General features: G+C 38.8%; 1 protein-coding gene across 1 annotated transcript in view; it reads right to left on the bottom strand.

Annotated features, from left to right (window-relative positions):
* SCP2 (sterol carrier protein 2) overlaps nucleotides 1-15,408 on the bottom strand; it is a 164,231-nt gene that overhangs the window by 18,080 nt on the left and 130,743 nt on the right. The window contains exon 14 of the mRNA XM_082665984.1: nucleotides 2,300-2,429. Coding sequence (XP_082522110.1) covers nucleotides 2,300-2,429 — 130 coding nt within the window. The remainder of the gene's footprint in view (nucleotides 1-2,299; nucleotides 2,430-15,408) is intronic.

A 15,408-nucleotide genomic window follows, 5' to 3' on the forward strand; every position in this document is an offset into this window, starting at 1 on the left:
CCATCAACTTCACCCCAAACACCCCTAGCAACTACCATGTAACAACATCCTTTTTTCTCACTGCCAACACTCGGCTATCCTTTTTGCTTACTTAGATGGTGGTACCATCCATCCTCCTAATTGCTCTCTCTGCTTCTGATTTCTTCATTTCTAATTCATCAGGTCGAATACACCAGCTTCATCCTCTAAAACAGCAGAGTATTTAGAAAGCTCTGACTTTCACTTTTCTACTCAAAAAGATTTAAGGGATTGATTATATATAAAATCGTTTTCAAAGTTCATAGTATAGCCCTCTAAAACGCTAGTTCCTATCCATCCCATCTCTTAATCGCACCAGGCTCTCTCCAAGAGAAACATAACATACAATACAGCTACCACTTACTGAGCATCATTCATTCATTCTGCTGTTCACTTTTTATTTATTTATTTTACTGAAGGCCTACCATGTGACAGGTACTATTCTAGGCACTGTGAATGCAGCAGTGAACCTAAGAGGCACAAAGCTCTGCCTTCATGCAGCTTACAACTCAAGTGGGGGGGATGGACGATAAGTAAAGAAATAAGATATGGTATCAGATGGCGGTAAGTGCTATAAAGAAAAATAAGGCAGAGAAGGACAATAGGGAATGGTAATGGGGGTGTGATTTAGAAGTGTGGTTGGGGAAAGGCTCACTGAGAAGGTGACATTTGGGCAAAAACCAAAGGAAATGGGAGAACAAGCCATGAGGATATGTGAGGGATGACGACTCCAGGCAGTAGAAAGCCCCTGAACTGCGAACGCCCACGTTCAAGCAATAGCAAGGAGGCCAGTGTAACTGGAGCAAAGTGAGGGAGAGTATAATAAGACAGAGAAGACTAGGGCCAGATCATGTGGTGTGATTATAAGAACCCTGGTTTTTACCCTGTGAGCTGACTTGAGTTTTAAAATGATCACTCCAGCTGGTGTGTACAGAAACAGGGCAGAAGGTTAGAAACAGGGAGACCAGGCAAAAAATGATGGAGGACCAAGGTGGTAGTAGTATAGGATGGAATTTGCTGGCGGATTACACTGTAGAGTGTGAGAAAAAGAAGAGCCAAGGTAGATGCAAACTATTACATTTAGAATGGATAAACAACAGCTCCTACTGTATAGTACAGGGGACTATATCCAAACTCCTGGGATAAACCATAATGGAAAAGAATATTAAAAAAAGCACGTGTATATGTGTATAACTGAGTCACTCTGCTGTACAGCAGAGATTGGCACACCATTGTAAATCAACTATACTTCAATTAAAAAAAAAAAAGAAGAGCTAAGCATGACTTCAAGGGTTTTAGACTGAGGAACTGGTAAGACAGAGGAGCAATTTAGCAAGATGCAGAAGACAGTTCGAGGAGAACATAATTAAAGGGGAGTGGGAGGAAGATCAGCAGTTCAATTTCATACATGTTAGCCTTGAGATGCCTACTAAGGATCCAAGTAAACTTGTCAATTATGCAGCTGGATACACACCTTGGAGTTCAGTAGCTGAGTTCACACTGAAGATACCTGGGAGTCATCAGTGTAGAGACGGTTTTAAAAGCATGAAACTAGATGAGAGTCCCAGGGACTAAATGGAGATAGAACTGAGCCTTAGAGCACTCCAACATTTAGACTTTTAGAGATGCAGAAAAAAAAAGGGACAGAGGCCAAGAAGGAACAGCCAGTAGGTAAGAAGAAAGCCTGGAAGAATAATATAATTATGAGGGCTGGGAATTAACCACTCAATTTACCAACATGGCGGTTACCTGACCTTGACAAGAACAGTTCTGGGATAATAATGAGGACCAAAGCTGACTGGAATGGGTGAGAGAAAGACTGGGTGAGAGAAGTGGAGGCAGTGAGTACAGACAGGTCTTCTGAGGACACATAACCATACACTGAAGCATATGCTTCACAGGCTAATCAGGAGATAATGCTCTTAATCCTCACGTGACCCTATGAAATAGGTACCATTTATTATTCCCATTTACAAATGAAAAAAACAAAGCTCAGAGAAGTGAAATAATTTGTTCAAGGCCAGAATCTGTGAGTGGCAGGACCAGGACTCCAAACCCAAGTCTGTTTAATTCCAAAGCCTATGGCTGGTGACAGTGATGGAGCCTTCCCGTCTTTGGGAGGAAGCAGCTGTGACCTATTCCTGTTCCCAAGGATTCCCCAGTTCTTTAACAAGGTCCTGGAACTCTAAAGCCAGCCCTTTTGGAAAACACCAAAGCAGGCCCCCATTTTTCTTTGTGAACTTGTCAGTACTCCTACAAATGAAGTCATCACTGCACTGACCTGAGTTAGGGAGCACTGATCCTTTGCCATTCTTCACGTCCACCACCCAGGTGGCTTCTTTACCTCCAGGGCCGTCCTTCACCTTGAAGGCAAAAATACCACCGATTTTCTTCACAAACTGCTCCCCTTCCTGGAAATAAAAATAACACAGAGTTATATGAAGTTCATTCCTCTGGCTTTTCCCCAAATTTTTAAATAGATACAGGATGTGAGCAGCTGGGTCAGCAGACAGTCCCCAAGCTCCCTTAGGATCTTTTACCCAGAAAAGTCTGAAAGGCAACCAGGCAACAACTGCGTCACCTGCCAAATCTTCTGTTGAAAATGGCTTTCTGGATACAACTGGTGGAAAGACAGGGAGAATGGGAGAGTGGGTGGCACAGCAGCATTTTCTACTGAAATAGCCTTCATTTGTCTCAATAATTTCTGAAAGATTCACTCCGGCCTCTCTCAATGTAGGAAGCCTAACGCCTCTTTTCTTTGTAGGTAAATTCCTTCACATGTATTTTTGTTCTTGAACAATCAGAATTTAAAGATAAGTGGTTCAACTCATTTCCTGGATTAGTATAAAGAATTATACAAGTAATATACCATCCACCACCTACTTTTGGATCTTGAGGAATGAAGCTGGAAAAATAACCTCAGATCCACATCTCCGTAGGTTGGTTTCCTTTCTCCCTCCCTCTCCCCTTCATTCCCACTCTGTTTCATCCTTCCTTACTGAAATATTGATTGACCGAAACAATGATTGGCACCAGACTTTATTCCAGACGCTACGGAGTTAGAAGGGTAAATGATAATACACTATGATCACTACGAAAAAGGGGAACACAGGGGCCTACAGGAGCACAGAGGACCCGCTAACCCGGCTGGCAGGGTGAATAACTCACACACCTTAAAAAAAAACACACACACAATAATTTTATTGCAATTATTTTTCTTTAGAGAAAAAAACATATTGTACTGCAGAAAAAATAGAAAATATTGAGAAGCAAAAAGAAAACAAATCATTCATAATTTCACCACTCAGAGAAAATAACATTTTGATATAAATCTCCTCTTTTTTCTCTACATACATATATATATATATATATATATATATATATATATATATATATATATATATTTTTTTTTTTTTTTCTTGCGGTACTTGGGCCTCTCACTGCTGTGGCCTCTCCTGTTGCGGGGCACAGGCTCCAGACGCGCAGGCTCAGCGGCCATGGCTCACGGGCCTAGCTGCTCTGTGGCATGTGGGATCTTCCCGGACCGGGGCATGAACCCGTGTCCCCTGCATCAGCAGGCGGACTCTCAACCACTGCGCCACCAGGGAAGCCCCCATATATATATTTTTAATGAGTATATATACTGTTTTGTAATCCACTTTTCGGTTTAATATAGCTATCCTTATTACTGTGTCATTAAGTATTCTTCCATATAACTTTAAATGACCATACATAGTCTTTAATTGTAGACGTGTACTATACTTTATTTAACCAATACTCTGCTGCTTGATGTTTAAGGTTAGTCTTAACTTCTGGCTCTTATAACAATGCTGTACATAACGTTCTTACATCTAAGTATTTTTACATAACCTCATTTACTTAAGGTTAATCTCCAAGAATTAAATTTTACTAATTAATAACAATGAATTTGCAATCAGCATCGGTTTGAATTCCTGCTCTGCCATTACTTATATAACCCTGAGCAATTTACTAAATCTCTCTGAATCTCAGTCTTCTTATCTGTGAAAGGGAGATAATAATATAGCTACCCTCATAGAGTTGTATGGTATTTAAATACCCACAAAGCACAGAGTAACTGCTCAATAAACGCTGGCATTTTTCCCCATTATTTTACTGTATGATCTGTCTGCTATTCCTGTGCCAGTATTATAGCTTTATAAATGTACTTTACTCTTTGGTACAGTAAATACCATAATTCCTCTCTTAGAAAGATTCTTAACTATTCTTGGATTTGTTTTGGACGTTTTTTCCTCTAGATGTACATTATAATCATTTAGTTAGTTCTTCCCCCGAAAATGGGGCTATAGGACTTCCCTGGTGGGGCAGTGGTTTAGAATCCACCTGCCAATGCAGGGGACATGGGTTCAATCCTTGGTCTGGGAAGATCCTACATGCCACAGAGCAACTAAGCCCGTACACCACAACTACTGAGCCTGTGCTCTAGAGCCCGCGAGCCACAACTACTGAGCTGGCACGCCACAACTACTGAAGCCTGCACGCCCTAGAGCCCATGTGCCACAACTACTGAGCCCTCATGCTGCAACTATTGAAGCCCATGTGCCTAGAGCCCATACTCCACAACAAGAGAAGCCACAGCAATGAGAAGCCCATGCACAGCAACGAAGAGTAGCCCCCACCCGCCCACAACTAGAGAAAGCCTGTGCACAGCAACAAATACCCAACGCAGCCAAAATAAACAAACAAACAAATAAATAAGTGGGGCTACATACAATATATGGATCTGTTTGGAGGAAAAGTAATATCTTTACAATATTAAGTCCTCCCATCCATGAAGATGGTGTATCTTCAAGTTTTCCTTGATGTCCCTTGGCAATATTTTGTCATTTTCCCCCATATAGGCTTTTGTACATTTCTTGCCAAGTTTACTCTTAGTTTTTTAATATTTTATATTACTCTTGTTAATAATATATTTTTCATTATATTTCATGACTAGGTAATTTCAAATATATAGAAAATATATTCATCTTTACATATTTATTCTGGAATTGGCTACCTTTTCAGTTTTCTTATAATTTCTAATCGAGTTTTTATTTACCACCTTTTTTTTTTCAGCCTTACATCCCTGCAATAATTTATATCCAAGATTCCTCCTTTTGGTATCATAATATTTCTTCTTTTAACAAAGACTTTAGTGTTTACTATGTTCAGGCACTGTGCTAAGTACCTGAAATACTCAAATAATTATTATCAGTTACTAACCTCTGTTTCTACGTATGAAGAGAGTCTGGCCTAAGTTCTTTCTTTTTGTTGTGTTTTGTTTGTTTTATAACAAATTCATTGAGATATTTATATATCAAAAAATTAATCCTTTTAAAGTATATTAATTCAGTGGTATTTTAGTATATTCAAAGTTGTGCAACCAACACCACTATCTAATGTTAGAATATGCTCATCACCCCCAAAAGAAAACCATACACATTAGCAGTCACTCCCACCCCCACCATTCTCCTCTCCTGCTAGCCCCTGACAACCACTAACCTACTTTCTGTCTTGATGGACTTGCTTATTCTGGACATTTCACACAAATGGAATCATACAGTATATGGTCTTTTATTACTGGCTTCATTCACTTAGTATAATGCTTTTAAGGTTTATCCACGTTAAAGCACGTTATCAGTAATTAGTTCCTTTTGATGGCCAAATAATATTCCATTGTATGGATGCAGCACATTTTGTTTAGCCATTCACCAGTTGATGGCTGTTTCCCCTTTTCAGCTATTATCAATGATAGTGCTATGGACATTTGTGCACAAGTTTTCATATGGACATAGGATCTAATTCCTCTTATATTTAGAAGTAAAAATTTGGGTCATAAGGTAATGTTTAACCTTTCGAGGAACTATCAAGCTGTCTTCTAAAGTGGCTGCACCATGTTACACTCCTACCAGCAACAAATGAAGGTTCCAATTTCTCTACATCCTTACCAACATTCTTGTCTGTCTTTTTTATTTTAGTTATCCTAGTGGGTGTGTCAATCTTTTTCTTGTACATAGATAACACACCTGAACCTATCTAGAATGAACCATGGGTCTTAGGACTCCAAAGAAGCTATTCTAAAAATATTTAATCTAGGCCTACTTATCTCAACAGCCATGGAAGCAATTCTTAACATGTGACTGTCCTGAAATCAACTACCAACATTTTCTAATTAAATCAAGAAATCAAAATGATTGTCAAATTTTTAAAGTGAAGGAGAGAAATTCTCTTATTTTGGCTTCCCTTAAAACATCTCACTCAAATTAAGTTAACTTTCGGAAAAACTAGTAACAACAATAATCTTTTGGGGGCTATAAAGTTTTCAAGTGCTTTTATATACATTATTTCTTTAATTTTCATAAAACCCTGAAAGTAGTTGCACAGGTGTTAATATTAGCTCATTAAGCAGAAAAAATTACTGAGGCTCTAAAAGGTTAAGAACCCTTTAGACTATTCTCTATCCTACTGCCAACTAATCCCTCTAATATAACCCACCTAACACTAACATAAATATCACTTTCAGGTTTGAATTTAAATGGCTCCCCACAGCCTACAGGATAAAGTCTGCCATCATTCAAAATTCTTCATAATCTGAAGGATATTTATATGTTCTTATCTTCAGCCCCTTTTTCATCCTCCCCAGGTTTTTTTGTTCTGACCGCTTTGAATGCCATGAACATACATGCCTCTATGCCCTTGCTCATGCCCTGTCCCAGTTCACTCACCTCCTCCTACTCTCCATTCCCACCTAACTTCATCAATTCAAGTCTCAGCTCACACGCTAACTCTTCTGGAAAGGCGTTTCTGCCTCTACTGGACATTTTGATAGCCCTTTGCACATACACCCACCTGCAAGTTTCTTGCTAAAGCAGTTTTTTTTTTTTCCCGGGAAAAATTTCCCATGTCTATTTTCCCACTAAACTCAATGTTCCCTGAAGGGCAAGGACGTATGACAAGTAAGCAACACAACCAGAAATCAATCTCAGGTTGGTTTAACTTCAAATTCAATGCTCTTTCCATTTGCTCATACCATATGGCAAAGTGGGTTATATCAATACTTCCAAAATTTGGCCTATAAAAGTAGTTTCTGTCACCATAAATAAAAGAAAGTTCAAGTCCTTTCCACATTCCTTAAAATCCTTTATCCTTCAAGGTTCTGTGGAGATAATCTAGAAGAGTAGGTAGTAACGCTGGTGTGCTGGGCCACCCAAGGAGCCAGGCTTCCTTTGGGGCCAAGAGCCCATGAACAGCTACTTCCAGCTGCATCTATGCATCATCTGCTTGCACAATGCCTCAGGAATAGTTATGTTAGACACCAACAAGTTAGAGCAGGAAATCACCAGCAAACGTTTAGGAATTCTACCTGAATACCTGGAAATTCCTCCCATTTCCTTAAGACAGATGTAGATTAATTTTGCACCTGCTGTTACTTTTGACAACCAACTGATCCTCTTATAAAATCAAATCCTTTGGTCAATAAAACATTTTCAATTGAAGAAGGAGTGAGAGAGGGCAAGGAAATGGACAAGGAGGAGAGAGTTAAAAGGGTAAAGAAAATACATATCTGTTGCAACACTAGAGATCACTAAAACTAAGAAAGTTCTAAGTGCCTGCTTGCTTGAAGAAAAGTACTTCTTTCTGAGTAGGCAAAGGGTCAAGGAGTAGGTCCTGTTGTAAACTTAATAGGAACAAAAAATTAAGACAATTCAAAGAAGGGCAATGGGGTATTGCTATCGAAAACAAAAGTGGAAATAAAATCTCTTGTCAGGCTTCCTTTGCAATGCAGAAAATGCATGAATTGACAAAAGATTCCAAGACTTTCACTTTCTAGTACTGCAAACATTTAGGAAACTGACAATCGTGGGAAGGAAAAAAGAAACAAGGGGACAAGGTCCATGCAAGTGAGGTTACAGAAGGAGAAGAAAAGAATTAAAATGGGAGCAAGAGGCATACATTTGCAAAGCTAAAAGAAAACTGTGAAATAAAAACAGCACTGTTTCGTTAATCCCAGTAATGAAATATGCAATGGTTGACATATAGCCATAACAGATACTCTCTAAACTATTTTCTTTTTTGACAGAATAAAGTTGAAAAAAAAGAAAAAAAAAGGGACAACCTGGCAGAAGCAACTATCCTATGGATTATTCTGCAGGCAAATACTGGTGGCATGAAAAAAATTTTTTTCAAGCTGAGCCCTTAGAGAGTCCAGCTTCACTTTAGTGGACATTTGTAATAAAAGAAATTTAAAAAACAATAATGAGATATATTTCCCTACTATTGGCAAAGATTTTTTTAAAGCCAGCCAACAAAGCACTGGAGATAGTGTGAAGAAAAAACCATCACTCTCACGAACTGTCATTAAGTTTGTAAATAAGTTCCCTCTTTTTGGTGGATAGTTTGGCAACACGTATCAAAAAGCTAAACATACATATCCAACAACCCAACAATTTCCCCTTCTAACTAGTTGTGCTGAGGTAATCATGGCGTTAAGTATTTAAAAATGAGGGCAAAAGGAAATTTATTATACCTGTTTTTTTTACTTGCAAGATTTAAATACAACACAATGTTCAACACAGGAGGCTAGTTATATAGATTATGATACCTATATTCAAACGTGTACTATGGGGTCATTAAAACTGATGGTAAGGATTTATATTTATGGGCAGTGAATATACTATCAAGAGAAGAAAGCAGGTTATAAAATAACAGGTAGGGACTTCCCTGACAGTCCGGTGGCTAAGACTCCACACTCCCAACACAGGGGGCCTGGGTTCAATCCCTGGTCAGGGAACTAGATCACACATGCAGCAACTAAAGATCCCACATAGCGCAACTAAGACCTGGCGCAGCCAAAAAAATAAATAAATGAATATTAAAACAAAACAGGTAGACTAACAAGGGTGTATCCCTCAAGATGGCAGCAAGATAGGTCTGCAAGCTCCTGGGCCACTGCCTGCCTGCTGGGAACTGTCAGCCCTGGCCCCCTCTACATCAGGAAGATTGTTGATCATTATGAAAATTCTAGAAATGCAGGGTACTTTGTCAAGACACATCAGTCACTTTAGCTGTTTTCCCATCCACAGCACAATCACCTTAAGGTGTTAAGAAATCCTCTGTGCTATAATAAGGGAGTTACAAGATATGCACAATGCTTGCCTTCACACTGTGGCTCTAACATGAGTGAAATGCACACCTTAAATGTTCTGAATCCTTTATTTCAGCCCACTGGTCAGCTTAATACATGTGTAATTGGAATTATGTGATTGTGGCTGTAACTGTGCCTCGTTGGTCACAATTAAAATCAATTATGAAATTCCAAGGTATCTTTAAGTTTGAAACAATGAAGTAAATACCTAATTTTGCCTGAAGAGAATAACTCTCTATTTTGGAGAGTTACTGTTAGATTGCTTTAGTATGATTATTATCTATCAAGAACTAATTACTGATCCTCCAGAAGGCAGACAGCAGAAGCAAGAAGATCTATAATCCTGCAGCGTGTGGAACGAAAACCACATTCACAGACAGATAGATGAAATGAAATGGCAGAGGACTATGGACCAGATAGAGGAACAAGATAAAACCCCAGAAAAACAACTAAATGAAGTGCAGATAGGCAACCTTCCAGAAAAAGAATTCAGAATAATGATAGTGAAGATGATCCAGGACCTCAGAAAAAGAATGGAGGCAAAGATCAAGAAAATGTAAGAAATGTTTAACAAACACCTAGAAGAATTAAAGAACAAATACCTAGAAGAATTAAAGAACAAACAAACAGAGTTGAACAATACAATAACTAAAATGAAAAATACCAGAAGGAATCATTAACAGAATAACTGAGGCAGAAGAATGGATAAGTGACTTGGAAGACAGAATGGTGGAATTCACTGCTGCAGAACAGAATGAAGAAAAAAGAATGAAAAGAAACGAAGACAGCCTAAGAGACCTCTGGGACAAAATTAAATGCAACAACATTCACATTATAGGGGTCCCAGAAGGAGAAGAGAGAGAGAAAGGACTCGAGAAAATATTTGAAGAGATTATAGTTGAAAACTTCCCTAACATGGGAAAAAAATAGCCACCCAAGTCCAGGAAGCACAGAGAGTCCCAGGCAGGATAAACCCAAGGAGAAACACACCAAGACATACACTAATCAAATAGACAAAAATTAAAAAGACAAAGAAAAATTATTAAAAGCAACAAGGGAAAAATGACAACACACAAGGGAACTCCCATAAGGTTAACAGCTGATTTCTCAGCAGAAACTCTACAAGCCAGAAGGGGGTGGCAAGATATATTTAAAGTGATGAAAGGGAAGAACCTACAACCAAGATTACTCTACCCAGCCAGGATCTCATTCAGATTCGACAGAGAAATCAAAATCTTTACAGACAAGCAAAGAGAATTCAGCACCACCAAACCATCTCTACAACAAATGCTAAAGGAACTTCTCTAAGTGGAAAACAAAAGAGAAGAAAAGGACCTACAAAAACAAACCCAAAACAATTAAGAAAATGGTAATAAGAACATACAAACTGATAATTACCTTAAATGTGAATGGATTAAATGCTCCAACCAAAAGACACAGGCTCACTGAATGGATACAAAAACAAGTCCCATACATATGCTGTCTACAAGAGACCCACTTCTGACCTAGGGAAACATACAGACTGAAAGTGAAGGTGTGGAAAAAGATACGCCATGCAAATGGAAATCAAAAGAAAGCTGGAGTAGCAATACTCGTATCAGATAAAATAGACTTTAAAATAAAGAAAGTTACAAGAGAAAAGGAAGGACACTACATAATGATCAAGGGATCAATCCAACACTTATAAATATACATGCACCCAACACAGGAGCACCTCAACACATAAGGCAAATGCTAACAGCTATAAAAGAGGAAATTGAGGGACTTTAACACTTCACTTACACCAATGGACAGATCACCCAGACAGAAAATTAATAAGGAAACACAAGCTTTAAATGATACAATAGACCAGATAGATTTAATTGATATTTATAGGACAGTCTATCAAAACACAGCAGTATACACTTTCTTCTCAAGTACACACGGAACATTCTCCAGGATAGATCACATCTTGGGCCACAAATCAAGCCTCGGTAAATTTAAGAAAACTGAAATCATATCAAGCATCTTTTCCGACCACAATGCTATGAGGTTAGAAATAAACTACAGGGGAAAAAAATGTAAAAAACACAAACCCATGGAGGTTAAACAATACATCACTAAATAACTAAGAGATCAATGAAGACATCAAAGAGGAAATCAAAAAATACCTAGAGACAAATGACAATGAAAACACGACGATCTAAAACCTATGGGATGCAGTGAAAGCAGTTCTAAGAGGGAAGTTTATAGCAAAACAATCCTACCTCAAAAAACAAGAAAAATTTCGAAGAAACAATCTAATCTTACACCTAAAGGAACTAGTGAAAGAAGAACAAACAAAACCCAAAGTCAGTACAAGGAAAGAAATCATAAAGATCAGAGCAGAAATAAATGAAATAGAAACAAAGAAAAGAACAGCAAAGATCAATAAAACTAAAAGCTGGTTCTTTGAGAAGATAAACAAAATTGATAAACCTTTAGCCAGACTCATCAAGAAAAAGAGGGAGAGGACTCAAATCAATAAAATTAGAAATGAAAAAGGAGAAGTTACAATGGACACCACAGAAATACAAAGCATCATAAGAGACTACTACAAGCAACTCTATGCCAATAAAATGGACCACCTGGAAGAAATGAACAAATTCTTAGAAAGGTATAAAGTTCCAAGACTGAACCAGGAAGAAATAGAAAATATGAACAGACCAATCACAAGTAATGAATTTGAAACTGTGGTTAAAAACCTTTCAAGAAACAAAAGTCCAGGACCAGATGGCTTCACAGGTGAACTCTATCAAACATTTAGAGAGGAGCTAACACCCATCCTTCTCAAACTCTTCCAAAAAATTGCAGAGGAAGAAACAGTCCCAAACTCATTCTATGAGGCCACCTTCACCCTGATACCAAAACAAGACGAAGATACTACAAAAAACATTACAGACCAATACCATTGATGAATATAGATGCAAAAATCCTCAACAAAATACTAGCAAACAGAATCCAACAACACATTAAAAGGATCATACACCACGATCAAGTGGGGTTTATCTCAGGGATGCAAGGATTCTTCAATATATGCAAATCAATCAGTGTGATACACCACATTAACAAATTGAAGAATAAAAACCATATGATCATCTCAATAGATGCAGAAAAAGCTTCTGACAAAATTCAACACGAATTTATGATAAAAACTCTCCAAAAAGTGGGCATAGAGGGAACCAACCTCAACATAATAAAGGTCATATATGACAAACCCACAGCAAATATCATTCTCAATGGTGAAAAACTAAAAGCATTTCCTCTAATATCAGGAGCAAGACAAGGATGTCCACTCTCACCGCTAATATTCAACGTAGTTTTGGAAGTTCTAGGCACAGCAATCAGAGAAGAAAAAGAAATAAAAGGTATAGAAATTGGAAAAGAAGAAGTAAAACTGTCCCTGTTTGCAGATGACATAATACTACACATAGATAATCCAAAAGGTGCTACCAGAAAACTACTAGAACTAATCAATGAATTTGGTAAAGTTGCAGGATAAAAAATTTATGCACAGAAATCTCTTGCATTCCTATACACTAACAACAAAAGATCAGAAGGAGAAATTAAGGAAACAATTCCATTCACCACTGCAACAAAAAGAATAAAATACCTAGGAATAAACCTCCCTAAGGAGGTAAAAGACCTGTACTCAGAAAACTATAAGCCTCTGATGAAAGAAATCAAAGACGACACGAGGGCTTCCCTGGTGGCGCAGTGGTTGAGAGTCCGCCTGCCGATGCAGGGGACGCGGGTTCGTGCCCCGGTCCGGGAGGATCCCACATGCCGCGGAGAGGCTGGGCCCGTGAGCCATGGCCACTGGGCCTGCACGTCCGGAGCCTGTGCTCCACAACGGGAGAGGCCACAGCAGTGAGAGGCCCGCGTACCGCAAAAAAAAAAAAAAAAAGACGACACGAACAGATGGAGAGATATATCATGTTATTGGATTGGAAGAATCAATATTGTCAAAATGACTATACTCCCCAAAGCAATCTACAGATTCAGTGCAATCCCTATCTAATTACCAAGGGCATTTTTTAAAGAACTAGAACAAAAAATCTTAAAATTTGTATGGAGATACAAAAGACCCCAAATAGCCAAAGCAATCTTGAGGGAAAAAAACGGAGCTGGAGGAATCAGACTCCCTGATTTCACACTATACTACCAAGCTACTGTAATCAAGACAATATGGTACAATATGGCACAAAAACAGAAATATAGATCAATGGAACAGGATAGAAAGCCCAGAGATAAACCCACACACCTATAGTGAACTAATCTATGACAAAGGTGGCAAGGATATACAATGGAGAAAAGACAGCCTCTTCAATAAGTGGTGCTGGGAAAACTGGACAGCTACATTTAAAAGAATGAAATTAGAACACTCCCTAACACCATACACAAAAACAAACTCAAAAGGGATTAAAGACCTAAATGTAAGACTGGATACTATAAAACTCTTAGAGGAAAACATAGGAAGAACACTCTTTGACATAAGTCACAGGAAGATCTTTTTTGACCCACCTCCTAGAGTAATGGAAATAAAAAAATAAACAAATGGGACCTAATGAAATTTAAAAGCTTTTGCACAGCAAAGGAAACTATAAACAAGACAAAAAGACAAACCCTCAGAATGGGAGAAAATATTTGCAAACGAATCAATGGACAAAGGATTAATCTCCAAAATATATAAACAGCTCATGCAGCTCAATGTTAAGCAAACAAACAACCCAATCCAAAAACGGGCAGAAGACCTAAACAGACATTTCTCCAAAGAAGGCATACAGATGGCCAAGAGGCACATGAAAAGATGTACAACATCACTAATTTTTAGAGAAATGTAAATCAAAACTACAATGAGGTATCACCTCACACCAGTCAGAATGGGCATCATCAGAAAATCTACAACAACAAATGCTGGAGAGGGTATGGAGAAAAGGGAACCCTCTTGCACTGTTGGTGGCAATGTAAATTGACCTAGCCACTATGGAGAACAGTATGGAGCTTCCTTAAAAAACTAAAAATAGAACTACCATACGACCCAGCAATCCCACTACTGGGCATATACCCTGAGAAAACCATAACTCAAAAAGAGTCATGCACCACAATGTTCACTGCAGCACTATTTTTTTTTTTTTGCGGTATGCGGGCCTCTCACTGTCGTGGCCTCTTCCGTTGCAGAGCACAGGCTCCGGACGCGCAGGCTCAGCGGCCATGGCTCACGGGCCCAGCCACTCCGCAGCATGTGGGATCTTCCCGGACCGGGGCACGAACCCGCGTCCCCTGCATCGGCAGGCAGACTCTCAACCACTGCACCACCAGGGAAGCCCTGCAGTACTATTTACAATAGCCAGGACATGGAAGCAACCTAAGTGTCCATCAACAGATGAATGGATAAAGAATATGTGGCACATAATACAATGGAATGTTACTCAGCCATAGAAAGAAACGAAATTGAGTTATTTGTAGTGAGGTAGATGGACCCAGAGTCTGTCATACAGAGTGAAGTAAGTCAGAAAGATACATACATACAAATACTGTATGCTAACACATATACATGTAACCTAAAAAAAAAAAAGGTTCTGAAGAACCTAGGGGCAGGACAGGAATAAAGACGCAGATGTAGAGAATGGACTTGAGGACACAGGGTGGGGGAAGGGTAAGCTGGGACGAAGTGCGAGAGTAGCATGGACATATATACACTACCAAATGTAAAACAGATAGCTAGTGGGAAGCAGCCACATAGCACATGGAGATCAGCTCAGTGCTTTGTGATCACCTAGAGGGATGGGATAGGGAGGGTCGGAGGGAGACGTAAGAGGGAGGAGATATGGGGATATATGTATATGTATAGCTGATTCACTTTGTTATAAAGCAGAAACTAACACAGCATTGTAAAGCAATTTTACTCCAATAAAGATGTTAAATAAAGAAAGGAAAAAGAAAAACTAAAAATAGAATTACCATATGACCCAGCAATCCCACTACTGGGCATATATCCAGAGAAAACCATAATTCAAAAAGACACACGCACCCCAATGTTCATTGCAGCACTATTTACAGTAGCCAGGTCATGGAAGCAACCTAAATGCCCATCGACAGACAAATGGATAAAGAAGTTGTGGTACATATATACAATGGAATATTACTCAGCCATAAAAAGGAATGAAATTGGGTCATTTGTAGAGATGTGGATGGACCTAGAGACT

This window comes from Grampus griseus (assembly GCF_964374135.1).
Source record: "Grampus griseus genome assembly, chromosome: 1".
Taxonomy (NCBI): domain Eukaryota; kingdom Metazoa; phylum Chordata; class Mammalia; order Artiodactyla; family Delphinidae; genus Grampus; species Grampus griseus.